The sequence below is a fragment of the Hyla sarda genome, chromosome 8 (genome assembly GCF_029499605.1).
Source record: "Hyla sarda isolate aHylSar1 chromosome 8, aHylSar1.hap1, whole genome shotgun sequence".
NCBI classification, from domain to species: Eukaryota; Metazoa; Chordata; class Amphibia; order Anura; family Hylidae; genus Hyla; species Hyla sarda.
The window spans coordinates 170,377,826-170,395,598 of NC_079196.1; the positions used below are offsets into that span (position 1 = coordinate 170,377,826).

At 47.7% G+C, this 17,773-nt stretch overlaps 1 protein-coding gene across 7 annotated transcripts in view; it reads right to left on the reverse strand.

The window, feature by feature from the left end:
- Positions 1–17,773, reverse strand: part of LOC130284282 (pejvakin-like) — a 60,938-nt gene that overhangs the window by 26,029 nt on the left and 17,136 nt on the right. For 2 of the 7 annotated variants that reach the window (XM_056534491.1, XM_056534490.1), the window contains exon 2: positions 14,329–14,619. The exons of 2 other annotated variants lie outside the window; for them this stretch is intronic. In XM_056534491.1, coding sequence (XP_056390466.1) covers positions 14,329–14,501 — 173 coding nt within the window. In that variant the 5' untranslated portion in view covers positions 14,502–14,619. Of the gene's footprint in view, positions 1–14,189; positions 15,057–17,773 lie in introns of those variants that run through there. 3 more of the 7 variants (XM_056534497.1, XM_056534492.1, XM_056534496.1) reach the window with 3 other exon arrangements.

Below are 17,773 nucleotides of genomic sequence, written 5' to 3' on the forward strand. Positions count from 1 at the left end.
ACAAACTGTACTCTTTTGGTTGGTAGCATGGTAGACATAAAGATAAGGCATAACCTCCCATGGACACACATAAGTAACTGTGCTTCTCCCATAAAGAACTTCACACCCTAAAAGCGTATTCCACTGGAAATTTTTTATTTTTATTTTTTTAAATCAACTGGTGCCAGAAAGTTAAACAGATTTGTAAATTACTTCTATAAAAAAAAATCTTAATCCTTTCAGTACTTATCAGCTGTTGTATACGACAGAGGAAGTTCTTTTCTTTTTGAATTTCCTTTCTGTCTGACCACAGTGCTCTCTGCTGACACCTCTGTCCATCTCAGGAACTGTCTGGAGCAGAAGCAAAATTCCATAGCAAACCTATCCTGTTCTGGACAGTTCCTGACATGGACAGAGGTGTCAGCAGAGAGCACATCCTCTGAACACAGCAGTTTCAGTGTGTGAAGTTGTCGGGTGTGTCTCCTTTGAGCTCCAGACTTCCACACAGAGAGAAGCAGCGTTTTTCACCTGCCTTCCCAGGGGTGTGGCAGGCCCCTGGGGAGAGCTTTCCTGCATGGAGCCAAGGGAGTCTCGGGCTTCTACCTCTCGTTCCCGGCTGGCGAGAGGGGGGAAGATAGCATCTACAGCCGGTTCCAAGGTCGGGGTGAGGCGTTCCAGCAGGGCCCGCAGAAATGCGGAGCCCGCTCCCCCGTCCAAACCCGAAGGACGCAAGGCTACAGCCAAGAACAGCGGACCTTCTGCTACCCCTGAACCCCAGCAATGGGGGGTACGGGGTCCAAGGGAGTCTCTGGAGATGTATGGGTCACGGATCCAATCCAAGATGGCGGAGTATGAAGAGTTGGGAAGAAAACTTAGGAGCCTGAGGGAAGACCTGAAGTTTTCACGCTACCAGGCTGACAATGCCTCTGCAGGTAAGAGGCAGAAGTTTACTGCTCAGGTGCGGGCTCTTAAGGCAAAGGTGGCTGAGGTGGAGGAGGCCAGAAGGAACATTGCTGAGGATGCAGGGTTCTTTAAGGAAAAACTTACTAACAATGAAAGATTTAAAAACCCGCATGCATGTGCAGACAGCCATGAGGACAGCAGTGAGGAGGAAGATGGAGAGGAGGAAGGTGATGGAGAGTCAGGTGAAGCTGTGGAGAGTGAGGGGGATGCTGCCCCTGGTGCATGTGACCCCCAGCCCCCCCAAGATAGCTACCCAGAGCCCTATCAAGTGGCGTTACCTTCCAGTGATGGGGAGATGGAGGATAGCTGTGAAGAGGACGCAGCTAGTGGGGGTTTGCTGAGAGCTATTGTGCAGCAGGAGTCACCTACCCGCTTTGAGGATTTTGCCTTTGGTGAAGATCTTGGCAAGAATGATGTAGTGAAAAAAAGGAAGAAGCAGAAAGTTCAGGAAACGGTATCTTTTGTTTTTCATTCATTCAAGCAGTCTGGGCCAGCTGTGAAGTTGGTTCAGGCTGCTGGGCCCCCCAAACTGCCAGACCCCATTCCTGTCATGGACCGGGGCCAGCAAGGGGGGTACAGCATGGCGTCTGAAAAGGCTGTAGGCGCAATAGATGTGAAGCCCACCCATCCTGCCGGTAGGGAGGGGCAGGATGGGCTCATGGTGGGAAGTGGCGAGGCAAGCTATGCCGCCGCGTGCTCGGGGGGCGGTTCCCCGAGTGCTGTGGGCATTACCGGCGCTGCGGGGCACTCCCCTGTGAGGGGGGGGAGTGTCCAGGCGCCGTTGGCAGAGAATGGTGGGTCCAGGTGCTCAGGGGGCGGTCCTCCGAGTACTATATGTTCTGTGGGCGCTGCGGGGCACTCCTCTGTGAGGGAGGGGAGTGTCCGGGCGTCAGAGTCTGCTGCAGAGCCCGTGCGGACGGGCACAGCTGGCACGGTGGGGATTCCCTGCGTGTCAGAGAGTGTGGGCGGAGCTGGGGTGCGCCCGGGGGGGCAGCTCCAGACTCCAGAAGGGACATCGCCCATGGAGGAGGAGCCCTTGGCGTCAACCCCAGCAACAGCTAAGAAAGCAAAGAACATTATTAAACCAGCTATACTACAAGTCCCAGCCAGCCCAGAATCTGTTAGGCAGGTAATGAGTGGAGGATGTGAGAATGCTGAGTGTAGTAGTGTTGTGGATGAGAGGAGTGCATGTGGGAGTGTAAGTGGAGTGAATGATGGTGGGACTAGTAGTGGTAAGAGTGGAAAGTCGGGTATGAATGGGAATAAAGATGGGAGTAGTGGTGTGAGTGGCTGTACTGACGGTTCTGGGTCTGGTCTGGCTGCCCCCCCGGTAGTGGCTGCTTCTAGGAGCTATGCCAATGTCACTGCCGGGGGTTCAGGGGGGTCCCCATCTCTGTCCGGCTCTGGAGGCCACTTGCAACAGCGCCTCCTGGAGGCTTTACGCAGGGGCGACAGGTCGATCCAGGTAGAGGGAAGGGGTGAGGTCGACCTGTCTTTTTGGATAGAGAGGCACGGTTTGGGGGCTTTCCGAGAGCGGAATGGGGAGGTGGTCTGGTCCCTCCCGACAACCGGGCAGGACAGTAACCGTAGGAATGTGGTCCGTCTGATTTGGAGGGGCGAGGATGCGTGCCCACCTCGCTCTAAAGTGGTTGAGCTCCTCCTTCAGATGGAATTCAGGGCAAGTGACATCTTTGCCCTCATTCACCCCTACGGTTCATCCGAGTTTGATGTCAGTTTCGTACGGCCAGAGGGTCTCGAACTCTTCTGGTCAAACTACGAAGTGGCAAAGAACGAGCCCGGCTGGCGGGATTTTGCCGTCAAGGCGATTTCCCGTCAGAACTCTGTCAAGAAAGTTACCGTTTTGACCCGTAACGAGTCACTTTCTTGTTATGACATTATGACCTGGCTTGGTCGGTATGGGGATGTGACGGATATGCCCAAGAAAAACTTGGATGAGCACGGGATCTGGTCCGGGGCCTGGACGTTTTCCGTCAAACTCAAGCGTTCAGGGAGTACAGTTGCCCACATTCCGTCAGCCGCCTTCCTTGGACGCGATAGGATCCAGGTCTTCTACCAAGGGCAACCCAAGGTCTGTCACAGGTGTGGCAGCCCCACCCACTTTAGCGCAGCCTGTACTGTGCAGGTCTGCGCTTTGTGTGGTGGGGTGGGTCATCTGGCCGCATCCTGTAGGCAGATCCGGTGCCACCTGTGTGGTGTCCTCGGGCACCCTTTTAGCCGTTGTCCTAGCGCCTTCGCCCGTGCGGCGGCCGCTCCGGCTGAGGAGAGCTGCGAAGTTGCCTCGGCTGGGGAGGGTACGGGCAGGGATGGGGGCGCAACAGGGCTAGTGAGGAGGAAAAAGGGCCCCGCCAAACTAAGGCGGGAGGAAAATCGTAGAAGGAGTAGGGAGCTGGAGAGTGCCCAGGTGACGGGGGCAGCTTTAGCCCCTGCTCCTGAAGCTGGCCCTGTAACCGCTGAAGCCCTAGAAGAGAACGTGCTGGATGAGGAGATCAGGAGACTTCACAGAGAGAAAGGCAATATGGCCGACCCTTCCGATTCCTCCCACTATGAAAGTGTGGATGAGGAAAGTGGGGTGAGGCCCAAAAAGAAAGATAAGGGCAAAAGGAAAGGGAGAAAGAAGAGGTCAGAGCCCTCTGAAGTTCCTTGTACTACGGGCCAGGTCCAAAACGGAAGCCTGACTGCCCCCCCTCTGATTGACCTGTCAAACCGATACCTCGTCCTCGATACCATCTCCTCCCCCTCCTTGGAGGGGGAAGGTGAGGACGGGGTGCCTAGGGAGAAGGAGCCTCTGGGGGGAACTGGGCCCTGTCCTGTTGAGGCACCTTCCTCAGAGGGCAGGGCTAGACCGGAGCCGGACAGAGACGGGGACCATATGGATCAATCGGAGTGTAAAAAAAGATCCAAGAGTGGTCCTGCCCTCTCGTCTTCTTCGGGGGATGAGGGGGCAAAAAAGAAGGGAAAGAGAAAGTAAAGGGTGTGGCCGTCTAATTTAATCACCCTGTATGGCGGCACTCACCCCATTGACGCTGGCATCTATTAACTGTGCCAGTATAAAGTCAGATACGGCTAGATTCGCAGCCTTTGATTTTCTCGGCCGTGTTGAAGCCGACATTTTCCTTTTACAGGAGACCAGGTTGTCAGATCTAGCCTCTCTGGTAAAAGCCAGAAGAGAGTGGAGGCGCGGTCCCTCCCACTGGTCTCTTGCGGCTGAGCCGTATAGTGGGGTGGCGGTCCTTTTTACCGCTCCTGTTGAATGCCGACGGGTTATTGAATTAGAAATGGGGAGGTGCCTGATCTTAGATGTCTTCATGAAGGGACAAGAGCTCCGGCTCATTAACATCTACGCCCCGCAAACTAAGCGGGGCCGTAAAGATCTCTTTATGAGGATTAAGCCCTTTCTTTTTACGAGTCGGCAAGTGATCTTTGGAGGGGACTTCAATAATGTCACGAGGTCCCAAGATAGGAGAGGCTCCAATGGTCCGCTGACTTGCGATAGTGTGGCACTGATTAGCATAGCTAGAGAAGCTCGCCTAGAGGACGCCCACATCCGGAGCCCCTCAGGCCACACGGGTTTCACCTATCATCAAGGTAGTCGCAGGTCTAGGATAGATAGGTTTTATTTAAAGGAGGAAGCTGTCTCTTCCGTAGTGTCCGTGGTTGAGGTGGAGTTCTCCGATCACTGTATGATTTTGTTTTCCCTGAATGTTTCAGAGACCCCCCGGATGGGAAAAGGTTATTGGAAGCTGAATTCGTCCCTCCTGGAGGAAGCGGAAGTAAGACAGTCCTTTGAGGATTTTCTTCAGAGCCAGGTACCTTTACTGGGCCTATGTAGTAGTAAGTCAGAGTGGTGGGAGATATTCAAGAAGCGGGTTGCGGGGTTCTTCCGCCAGCTCTCGAGCCTCAGGTCCCTGAACAGGTACCGCCTGTATCAGGGTCTGAGGAGGAAACTCGAGCTTCTCGTCTCGACTGGAGGTAGCCGAGAGGATATCTCCAGAGTGAAGTCCTTGCTGATGAGGTGTCAGTACGATAGGCACACATCTTTGGTTTTTGAGAGGGATTTCGGGAAGTACCGCTCGCCCGACCCTTACAGAAACTGTAAGATGTCAGTGAGTAGTAAAGTCATTTCAGGACTGATTGATAGTACAGGATCTCTGAATCGGTCCAGATCAGGGATCTTGGAGGTTGTCAGATCCTTCTACTCGCACCTCTTGGGAAGGAAAGATCTAGATCGAGACAGGATGTCGGTTTTCCTGACTGAAACCATTCCTGAGCCAGGGGTAGACCCCTCTCTTGATGTTTTGGCAGAAGAAATCAGGGAAGAGGAAGTGAGAATGGCGATCGAGGGGCTTGCCCCTAAGAAGTCGCCAGGTCCGGATGGCTTAACATCCGAGTGGTACAGGACCTTTAAGGAGTCTTTAGCTCCCCTCTTGACTGAGGTATTCAATGAGTGTCTCTCCTCGGGCACTCTGCCAAAGTCAATGAGGAGGTCAGCCCTGATTCTTCTGTCAAAGGGTAAAGATCCTAGCCGGATTGAGAATTGGAGACCCATAGCTCTTCTCAATACGGACAGGAAGCTTCTGGCTAAGATATTGTTTAATCGGCTGGTGAAGTTTGCACCCCGGCTCCTTTCGGGGGCTCAGCACTGCTCTTTTCCAGGCCGAAGCACCTTAAGTGCTGTCCTTAGTGTCAGGGAGGCAGTGGAGCGGAGTAGTGCAGGTCTCTGGAAGGGGTACTTGCTGTCCTTGGATCAGGCCAAAGCATTTGATCGGGTGAACCACGAGTACCTATGGTCCGTCCTCCTGAGATATGGCTTACCAACTACTTTTGTTAATTGGCTTAAGATCTTGTATGCAGGGGCAGAGAGTTTCCCGCTGGTGAACGGGTGGTCTGGCCGCTCTTTTGTGGTGGGTTCCGGAGTCCGTCAGGGTTGTCCTCTTAGCCCGCTTTTATACGTGTTCGCAATCGATCCCTTCGTCCGGAGGGTAGATTGTGGGCCGTTGGCGGGAGTCGGGATGAGTCTGGCGGAGCTGGATGTCGCCCAGAGAGTGGTGGCGTACGCTGACGATGTCACTATTTTCGTCTCCTCAAGAGAGGAGGTCGATGTGGTGATGTCGGAGGTGGACCGCTACTCGGAGGCATCCGGGTCTAAGATCAACCGGGATAAGTGTGAGAGTCTCTGGCTGGGAGGGGGAGACCCCACGTTTGATCTCCCGGACACCCTTCCAGGGCCCCAAGAGTCAGCAAAAGTCTTAGGCATCACATTCGGCCAAGATGATTATCCCACCAAAAACTGGGATGGTAAGCTCCAGGATGCCGCTCAGAAGGTGGACCAGTGGAAGGGTTGGTCTATGACCCTCAGGGAAAGGGTACACCTGATGAAATCATACCTGCTCCCCTTGTTTATCTATCTGGGCAGTGTATGTATCTTGCCAGAGGCTTACTACACTAGGATCTACAGCCTGTTTTTCCAACTGTTATGGGGGAACAGGATGAACCTAGTCAAGAGGGAGGTTACGTACCGCACGAGGAGACTAGGGGGTTTATCTATGGTAAACCCTGTGGTGTTCTTTACGAACACCTTCTTGAAAGCTAACATCGCAAACCTCTGGTCAGAGAGGGCTTCTCCGTGGGTACTCTCCTGCAGGGAATGGTTTCGGCCTTTCTTCCAGGAATGGGAGAGAGGAGGGCGAGTGAAGGACCTCCGTACACCCCATGGATATCTTCCGGCTTACGCTACCCCGACTCTGAAGGCGATACGCCGGTGGGGTCTGGGAGTGTGGGAGATCAGGACCCAGTCAAGGCAGTTCCTTGACAAACGGGTTCTGTTGACCCACTTCCAGAAGCCTCTGGCGCTCAGGGACTGCCCAGGTCGGGATCTGAGGGTGGGGTTGTATCTTTTGAACATGAAAAGGATCCCCCAGAAGTTTTGGGACTTGGCCTGGCGCTGCTTTCAGGGGAAGCTATATGTAAGGGACAACCTGAAGTGTAGGAACTCTGATGACCGGGGATGTCCCCGAGAAGAGTGCGGGGACACGCTGGAAAGCATGGACCACTTCCTGCTTCATTGTCCCTTTAATATAGGGGTTTACAACCGGGTGGGCGCTTCCATCAACTGGAGTCAACTTGCCGGCCTTACCTATCCGGAGTGGGCTTATGGGGCATTCAGGTCCCTGGGTGGCCGAGACCGGGGCACTTTATTCTTAGTTAGTTTAGTGGTTAGGTACTACACATGGAATGCACGGTGCTTAGTATCGACCCAACAGAAAGTCCTCTCCGAGGTGGAGGTCTGTAGGAACATCACTGGTGACCTCGGGAAGATCAGGTCTTTGGAGTATGGCAGTCTTGGTACCAGTAGGGCTTCTCTCCTATGGAGAGGTTTTTCTTTTGATGTGCCCTAGGTACTAGGCCCTTAAGGTGAAGTACCTTATTTTGGCCAGGGATAGTGTATATATCTTAGGGTGAGTATAGGGTCAGTTTCATGAAGGGATAGTGATAGGGTTAGAGGTTGATAGGGAGAGGAATTTAAATTTAATTTTATCAGGATTGCCATCCTTCTTCCTGGTGGGGGGCTATGCATGTCACCTTAGCCTTTTGTTTTGTTTTCTATGGATGGATTGTAAAGGGCTTGCAGGCAACCAAACTTGGGCCTTGTGGTTTTGGTGTATTGTACTGTTAATATTGCTTTGTTGTAGACTATGTATATATTGTTTTGTATATATTGTTCTGTTTACATTAGGTGGGTAGGGGTGTATTTTAGGTTGGGTGGGGTTTCTTTTTTGGGGGGGGGGTGGTGGTGGTGTGTACCCAGGACTGGACTGTTGCAGTGGGTACTATTTTGGGGGTCTGGTATGGGTCAGTTGTGGACAAAAACTGTGACCTATGGACTCTGACCCATGTCCAGAGGGGGTGGTGGGATAGTTTAGTATAGGTTGTTTTTCTGTGTTATAAATGTATATTTTTTTTTTTTTTTTTTTTTTTTTTTTTTTTTTTTTTTTTTTTTTGGTATGTATATTCTGTATGGTTTTATGTATAGTGGGAATTTTTTTGTATTTTTATTTACATTTTTTATTTTTTTTATTTTATTTTATTTTTATTATTATTTATATAATGTCATAATTATTTTGAGAGAAAGGCAGTCGGACCAGTTTTCAGTTACTATAGTATTATATTATTTTTGTTAAGGCAGCTAGCCATATTTTTGTTTTTAGGGGGGGGGGGGGGGGAGTGTGGTTATGTTTCCTAGTTTGGATATTTTTAGTTTTTGATCCAAGCGAGGAAAACTTTATTTATGTTCATTAGGTATGTGTGTGTGTGTGTGTTGGACTATAGTAGGTAATGATTTATTTATTCATTTATTTTTGGTTTATCTGGGCTGGCCGGTTAGGAAGGTTTAAGTTGTTATTTTGAGACGGATAGTTTGTTTTTATGTTCAGTTTTGTTAATTTTGTTACAGTGAAATGAACTTGTTTTGTGTTTTGTACTTTTATAATAAAAAAGAGTGTCAGCAGAGAGCACTTTGGTCAGACAGAAGGGAAATTCTAAAAGAAAAGAAATACCTCTAGAGCATATAGCAGTTTATAAGTACTGGAAGGATTAAGATTTTAAAATGGAAGTCATTTACAAATCTGTTAAACTTTTTGGCACCAGTTCCTTTAAAAAAAAAAAACATATATCTAGTTTTCCACCGGAGTACCACTTTAACCCTTTAAGGACCCAGCCAATTTTCACTGTAGGACCCGGCCATTTTTTGCACATCTGACCACTGTCACTTTAAGCATTAATAACTCTGGAATGCTTTTACCTTTCATTCTGATTCCGAGATTGTTTTTTCGTGACATATTCTACTTTACGTTAGTGGTAAAATTTTGTCGATCCTTGCATCGTTTCTTGGTGAAAAATTCCAAAATTTGATGAAAAAATTTAAAATCTTGCATTTTTTTTTTATCTTTGAAGCTCTCTGCTTATAAGGAAAATTAATATTCCAAATAAATTATATATTGATTCACATATACAACATGTCTACTTTATGTTTGCATCATAACGTTGACATGTTTTTACTTTTGGAAGACACCAGAGGGCTTCAAAGTTCAGCAGCAATTATCTAATTTTTAACAAAATTTTCAAAATCAAAATTTTTCAGGGACCAGTTCCGTTTTGAAGTGGATTTGAAGGGCCTTCTTATTAGAAATACCCCAAAAATGACCCCATTATAAAAACTGCACCCCGCAAAGTATTCAAAATGACATTCAAAAGGTTTGTTGACCCTTTAGGTGTTTCACAGGAATAGCAGCAAATTGAAGGAGAAAATTCAAAATCTTCATTTTTTACACTGGCATGTTCTTGTAGACCCAGTTTTTGAATTTTTACAAGGGATAAAAGGAGAGAAATCTTCCTAAAATGTGTAGCCCAATTTCTCTCGAGTAAGGAAATACCTCATATGTGTATGTCAAGTGTACGGCGGGCGCAGTAGAGGGCTCAGAAGCGAAGGAGCGACAATGGGATTTTGGAGAGTGAGTTTTTCTGAAATGGTTTTTGTGGGGCATGTCGCATTTAGGAAGCCCCTATGGTGCCAGAACAGCAAAAAAAAAAAAAAAAAAACACATGGCATACCATTTTAGAAACTACACCCCTCAAGGAACACATCATGGAGCCTTAATACCTCACAGGTCTTTGACGACTTTTTGCTAAAGTCGGATGTGTAAATGAAAAAAAAATTTTTTTTTACTAAATTGTTGCTTTTCCCCCACATTTTATATTTTTACAAGTGGTAATAGTAGAAAATGATCCCCAAAATTTGTAACCCCATTTCTTCTGAGTATGGAAATACCCCATGTGTGGACATCAAGTGATCTGCTGGCGCACTACAATGCTCAGAAGAGAAGGAGCGCCATTGAGCTTTTGAAGACAGAATTTGGTTGGAATAGAAGTCGGGGGCCAGGTGCGTTTACAAAGCCACCCCGTGGTGCCAGAACAGTGGACCCCCCCACGTGACCCCATTTTGGAAACTACACCACCCACAGAATTTAATAAGGGGTGCAGTGAGTATTTACACCCCACTGGCGTTTGACAGATCTTTGGAACAGTGGGCTGTGCAAATGAAAAATTACATTTTTCATTTTCACGGACCACTGTTCCAAAAATCTGTCAGACACCTGTGGGGCGTAAATGCTCACTGTACCCCTTATTACATTACATGAGGGGTGTAGTTTCCAAAATTGGGGGGGTTCCATTGTTCTGGCTCTATGGGGGCTTTGTAAACCCACGTAGCCTTCAATTCCAGACAAATTTTATCTTCAAAATCCCAATGGTGCTCCTTCTCTTCTGAGCATTGTAGTTCGCCCGCCAAGCACTTTACATCCACATCTGGGGTATGCTCTTACTCAGAAAAAATGGGGTTACAAATTTTGAGGGGCTTTTTTCCTATGTTTCCTTGTCAAAATGAAAAATTTTGGGTAACACCAGCATTTTTGTGAAAATTTTTTTTTTTCATTTTTCCATCCAAATTCGTCAAACACCTGTGGGGTCTAAGGCTCACTATACCCCTTGTTACTTTCCGTGAGGGGTGTAGTTTCCAAAATGGGATCACATGTGGGTATTTATTTTTTTGCGTTTATGTCAGAACCGCTGTAAAATCAGCCACCCCTGTGCACATCACCAATGTAGGCCTCAAATGTACATGGTGCGCTCTCAATCCTGAGCCTTGTTATGCGCCCGCAGAGCATTTTACGCCCACATATGGGGTATTTCTGTACTCAGGAGAAATTGCGTTACAAATTTTGGGGGGCTTTTTTTCCTTTTAACACTTGTGAAAATAAAAAGTATAGGACAACACCAGCATGTTAGTGTAAAATTTCAATTTTTTTTACACTGACAGGCTGGTGTAGCCCCCAACTTTTCCTTTTCATAAGGGGTTAAAGGAGAAAAAGCCCCCCAAAATTTGTAGTGCAATTTCTCCCGATTACGGAGATACCCCATATGTGGCCCTAAACTGTTTCCTTGAAATACGACAGGGCTCTGAAGTTAGAGCGCCATGCGCATTTGAGGACTAAATTAGGGATTGCATAGGGGTGGACATAGGGGTATTCTACGCCAGTGATTCCCAAACAGGGTGTCTCCAGCTGTTGCTAAACTCCCAGCATGCCTGGACAGTCAGTGGCTGTCCGGAAATGCTGGAAGTTGTTGTTTTGCAACAGCTGGAGGCTCCGTTTTGGAAACACTGCCGTACAATACATTTTTCATTTTTATTGGGGGGACAGTGTAAGGGGGTGTATGTGTAGTGTTTTACCCTTTATTATGTGTTAGTGTAGTGTAGTGTTTTTAGGGTACATTCACACGGGCGCAGGTTTACAGTGAGCTTCCCGCTAGAAATTTGCGCTGCGGCGAAAAGTTTGCCGCAGCTCATACTTGAAGCAGGAAACTTACTGTAAACCCGCCCGTGTACTTACTGTAAACCCGCAGCTGTTTCAAAACTACAACTCCCAGCATGTACTGACAGACCGTGCATGCTGGTAGTTGTAGTTTTGCAACAGCTGGAGGCACACTGGTTGGAAAACCTTCAGTTAGGTTCTGTTACCTAACTCAGTATTTTCCAACCAGTGTGCCTATAGCTGTTGCAAAACTACAACTCCCAGCATGTACTGATCGCCGAAGGGCATGCTGGGAGATCTAGTTATGCAACAGCTGGAGGGATCACAACTACAACTCCCAGCATGCTGAGACAGCTGTTCCCGCATGCTGGGATTTGCAGTTTTGCAACATCTGGAGGGCTACAGATAGAGACCACTGCACTGTGATCTCCAAACTGTGGACCTCCAGATGTTGCAAAACTACAAATTCCAGCATGCACAGACAGCAAACAGCTATGTGGGCATGCTGGGAGTTGTAGTTTTGCAAGATCTAGAGTGCTACAGTATAGAGATCACTGTGCAGTGGTCTCTAAACTGTAGACCTCCAGCTGTTGCAAAACTGCATCTCCCACCATGCCCAGCAGCTGTCTGGGCATGCTGGGAGTTGTAGTTTTGCAACATCTGGAGGGCTACAGTCTCAGATTGTAGCCCTCTAGATGTTGCTAGGCAATTTACCGGCTTCCGTCGGATCCAGGGAGCCGTCCTCTTCTGCCGCACGACATCGCCGCCCGCGCCGATCACCGCCGCGGCAGCTTCCACCGACGGGTAAGTGGATCTTCGGCGTTCGGTCCCCATCATTTCCCCGTCCTGCCCCGCCTATTGTGGGTGGGCAGAACGGGTAAAATGAATGTAAACCCCCCCCCGCCGCTAATCTGCTATTGGTGGTCGCGTCACTCCTATGGCTATAGAGGGGTCGTGGGTGTCTTAGACACCCACGATCCCCCTTCTATTCCGGGTCACCGGGTCACCATAGACCCGAATGACCCGGAATCGGCGCAAATCGCAAGTGTGAATTCACTTGCGATTTGCGCCGATCGCCGACATGGGGGGGGGTCTGATGAACCCCCTGGGCATTTGCACGGGGTGCCTGCTGATCGATATATCAGCAGTCACCCCGGCCCGATCCCCTCCCGGCACACGGCGGGAACCGAAATTCCCACGGGCGTACAGGTATGCCCTGGGTCCTTAAGACCCAGGTACAGAAGGCGTATCCATACGCCCTAGGTCCTGTACGGGTTAATGAGTAACCTTGTCTTTACAGAGAATTGCAGTGACCATACAGTGTGAGAAGAAATGGTAAAATATTGTCAGAAAGTTCCTCAGTAAGATTGTAAGAAAGCTTGGCTAACATATTAAAGGGGTACTCCAGCCCTGAGACATCTTATCCCCTATCCAAAGGATAGATGTCTCCCTGTGGGGGTCCCGCCGCTGGGGATCCCCGCAAACTTTTATTCGCCACGGGGCCGGAGTATCATGACGTCACGACTCCGCCTCCGTGTGATGTCACCCCCCGGCCCGCTATGCAAGTCTATGGAAGGGGGATAGAGGAGTGTACATATGTGACAGAGGGGTGTAGAGGAGTGTACATGAGTGAAAGAGGGGTGTAGAGGAGTGTAAATGGGTGGCAGAGGAGTGTACATGGGTGACAGAGGGATGTAGAGGAGTGTACATGGGTGACAGAGGAGTGTAGAGGAGTGTACATGGGTGACAGAGGGGTGTAGAGGAGTGTACATGAGTGAAAGAGGGGTGTAGAGGAGTGTACATGGGTGGCAGAGGGATGTAGAGGAGTGTACATGGGTGACAGAGGGGTGTGGAGGAGTGTACATGGGTGACAGAGGGGTGTGGAGGAGTGTACATGTGTGACAGAGGAGTGTAGAGTAGTGCACATGGGTGACAGAGGAGTGTAGATGAGTGTACATGGGTGACTGGTGTGTAGAGGGGTGACAGAGGAGTGTACATGGGTGAGAGAGGGGTGTAGAGGAGTGTACATGGGTGACAGAGGGGTGTAGAGGGTTGTACATGGGTGGCAGAGGGGTGTAGAGGAGTGTACATGGCTGGCAGAGGGGTGTAGAGGGGAGTACATGGGTAACAGAGGGGTGTAGAGAAGTGTACATGGGTGACAGAGGGGTGTAGAGGGTTGTACATGGGTAGCAAAGGGGTGTAGAGAAGTGTACATGGGTGAAAGAGGGGTGTAGAGGAGTGTACATGGGTGGCTGGTGTGTAGAGGGGTGACAGAGGGGTGTACATGGGTGACAGAGGGGTGTAGAGGAGTGTACAAGGGTGACAGGAGTGTAGAGGAGTGCACATGGGTGACAGAAGGGTGTGGAGGAGTGTACATGGGTGACAGAGGGGTGTGGAGGAGTGTACATGGGTGACAGAGGGGTGTGGAGGAGTGTACAAGGGTGACAGAGGAGTGTAGAGGAGTGCACATGGGTGGCAAAGGGGTGTAGAGGAGTGTACATGGGTGACAGAGGAGTGTAGAGGAGTGTACATGGGTGAAAGAGGGGTGTAGAGGAGTGTACATGGGTGACAGAGGGGTGTGGAGGAGTGTACATGGGTGACAGAGGGGTGTGGAGGAGTGTACATGGGTGACAGAGGAGTGTAGAGGAGTGTACATGGGTGACAGAGGGGTGTGGAGGAGTGTACATGGGTGACAGAGGGGTGTGAAGGAGTGTACATGGGTGAAAGAGGGGTGTAGAGGAGTGTACATGGGTGACAGAGGGGTGTGGAGGAGTGTACATGGGTGACTGGTGTGTAGAGGGGTATCTACAAATGAAGATGAGAGGAGAGCACACGTAGGTGTAGGGGTTAGCACATACATACCTGCCGGGTGATGGCTGGGTGGAAATGGCAGCGGCTACGGGACGTCAGGGTTTTCAGAGTAGAACCGATCTGCGGGGTGCAGAAAACTCACAGCAGAATCATATAATAGACGTAAAAGAAAGAAAGCATCTGCACTCACCGCTGGGTATCGGTAGTAGTGTCCGGGAGTCCGGGGTCACAGGCACAGCATGTCGCAGGAAGCGCTAAGAGACAATACCGGTATTTCCCACAAGGATGTGCTTCGTCCGGTCTCGGAAGTACGTCATTGCGCAACCTCTTTTTAAGGCCCAAGTCGGCTTGATTGGTAACCATGGCCACGTACCCAAACAGGTACTTGTGCCGCTCAGGACCAGGATGGAGGCAAGATGAAACTCGGAGTAAAGCTACCGTAGATCATAAAATATAAGCGCATACTAGAACCCAAAACCACCTAAAAGAAGTGAAAAATAATTCTAATATAACACCGAGCAGCAGGGACGTGCACAGACATTTTGAAGGGCAGGGGCTCAAAAAAAGAGGGCACTTTTCATAATTTAAAAAACGTCTGCCAGACTTAATGGGCAGATGTGCTGCGGCCCAGGGATACAGTGGACTCCCGCCAGGCCTCCTCGACATTCCGATGCCCATAAAATTTGGTGTTTTTGTAAAATCGAGTCAAGAACAGTTTCTATGAAGGTCTGCCATGTGTATATACACTTTGGCTGTGCTACCAGTCTTATTTACAGAAAACATGTGACAGCTGCCCTATAATATACTGTATTATAGAGGAGATTTATCAAACCTGTGCAGAGAAAGAGCGGTGCAGTCGCCCATAGCAACCAATCAGATCGTTTTGCAGAAGGCTTTTCTTCTGCAAAGGTTTTAATAAATCTCCCCCTATATGCCCCGGTCTGACCTCTATATGACAGAACCCATCACCAATCACCCAGCACCCATCCCCCAGCACCAATCACCCAGCACCCATCACCCAGCACCCATCACCCATCACCCAGCACCCATCACCCAGCACCCATCACCCAGCACCAATCACCCAGCACCAATCACCCAGCACCAATCACCCAGCACCAATCACCAAGCACCAATCACCCAGCACCAATCACCCAGCACCAATCACCCAGCACCAATCACCCAGCACCAATCACCCAGCACCCAGCACCAATCACCCAGCACCCATCACCCAGCACCCAGCACCCATCACCCAGCACCAATCACCCACCTTATGCAGGAATCTCCACACAGCTCTGGTTCTTACACTGAAGAGATGGACACCACACTAATATATGCTTACAGTCTACAATATACTAGAGTTGGCAAAAAAAAAAAGAATTATAGATATACAAAGACGGCCAGGCATAGTACAGCATACAGGATGGAGGCAGGGAAGCTCCGCCTCCATTGCGCACAAGACTGACTTCGCATACTAGCAATGTGGGGCAATACCTAGAAAATGGAAAGACCAATTTTTGTATACTGCACTGTAACCTAGTGTATTGGGTTTAGTGCGAGTAAACAGCCTGTCAGTTTCCCTTTAATTATATACCATACCCCCCCCTTAATTCCCTATATACTGTGCCACCATTCATCTATTAATTCCCTATATACTGTACCATCATTCATCTATTAATTCCCTATATACTGTGCCACCATTCATCTATTAAATCCCTATATACTGTGCCATCATTCATCTATTAATTCCCTATATACTGTGCCACCATTAATGAACTATATACTGTGCCACCATTAATGAACTATATAATGTGCCACCATTAATGAACTATATACTGTGCCACCATTAATGAACTATATACTGTGCCACCATTCATCTATTAATTCCCTATATATTGTGCCACCATTCATCTATTAATTCCCTATATACTGTGCCACCATTCATCTATTAATTCCCTATATACTGTGCCACCATTCATCTATTAATTCCCTATATACTGTGCCACCATTCATCTATTAATTACCTATATACTGTGCCACCATTCATCTATTAATTCCCTATATACTGTGCCACCATTAATGAACTATAGACTGTGTCACCTTTCATCTATTAATTACCTATATACTGTACCACCTTTCATCTATTAATTACCTATATACTGTGCCACCATTCATCTATTAATTCCCTATATACTGTGCCACCATTAATGAACTATAGACTGTGCCACCTTTCATCTATTAATTACCTATATACTGTGCCACCTTTCATCTATTAATTCCCTATATACTGTGCCACCATTCATCTATTAATTCCCTATATACTGTGCCACCATTCATCTATTAATTACCTATATACTGTGCCACCATTCATCTATTAATTCCCTATATACTGTGCCACCATTAATTCCCTATATACTGTGCCACCATTCATCTATTAATTCCCTATATACTGTGCCACCATTCATCTATTAATTCCCTATATACTGTGCCACCATTCATCTATTAATTCCCTATATACTGTGCCACCATTCATCTATTAATTACCTATATACTGTGCCACCATTCATCTATTAATTCCCTATATACTGTGCCACCATTAATGAACTATAGACTGTGCCACCTTTCATCTATTAATTCCCTATATACTATGCCACTATTATTTAACTATACCATGCCACCATTCATCTATTAATTACCTATATACTGTGCCACCATTCATCTATTAATTCCCTATATACTGTGCCACCATTAATGAACTATATACTGTGCCACCATTCATCTATTAATTCCCTATATACTGTGCCACCATTCATCTATTAATTACCTATATAATGTGCCACCATTCATCTACTAATTCCCTATATACTGTGCCACCATTCATCTATTAATTCCCTATATACTGTGCCACCATTAATGAACTATATACTGTGCCACCATTCATCTATTAATTCCCTATATACTGTGCCACCATTAATGAACTATATACTTTGCCACTATTATTTAACTATACTGTGCCACCACTAAGGGTGCGTTCACACGTGCGTATTTTTTGCTGCAGATTTGCTTTAGCAGATTTATCTTCCCATTGTCAATGGGAAGCAAAATCTGCAGCAGCAAAATTTGCAGCAAAAATGGGCACATGTGAACGCACCCTAAGGATCTATACACAGTGCCAGTATACATAAAAATATAATGTTCCAAAATAATGAAATATATACTGTGCTTCCATAAATTCCCTATATACTGTGCTTACATTCCTCCAATAATTCCCTAATAATGTGTTTCATACAATAAATACAAGCACATAACATAAAGGCACATACAGTACATAGGTAATATACACACATACAGTACATAGGTAATATACGCACATACAGTACATAGGTCATATACACACATAGGTCATATACACACACATACAGTACATAGGTCATATACACACATACAGTACATAGGTCATATACACACATACAGTACATAGGTCATATACACACATACAGTACATAGGTCATATACACACATACAGTACATAGGTCATATACACACAAACAGTACATAGGTCATATACACACACATACAGTACATAGGTCATATACACACATACAGTACATAGGTCATATACACACATACAGTACATA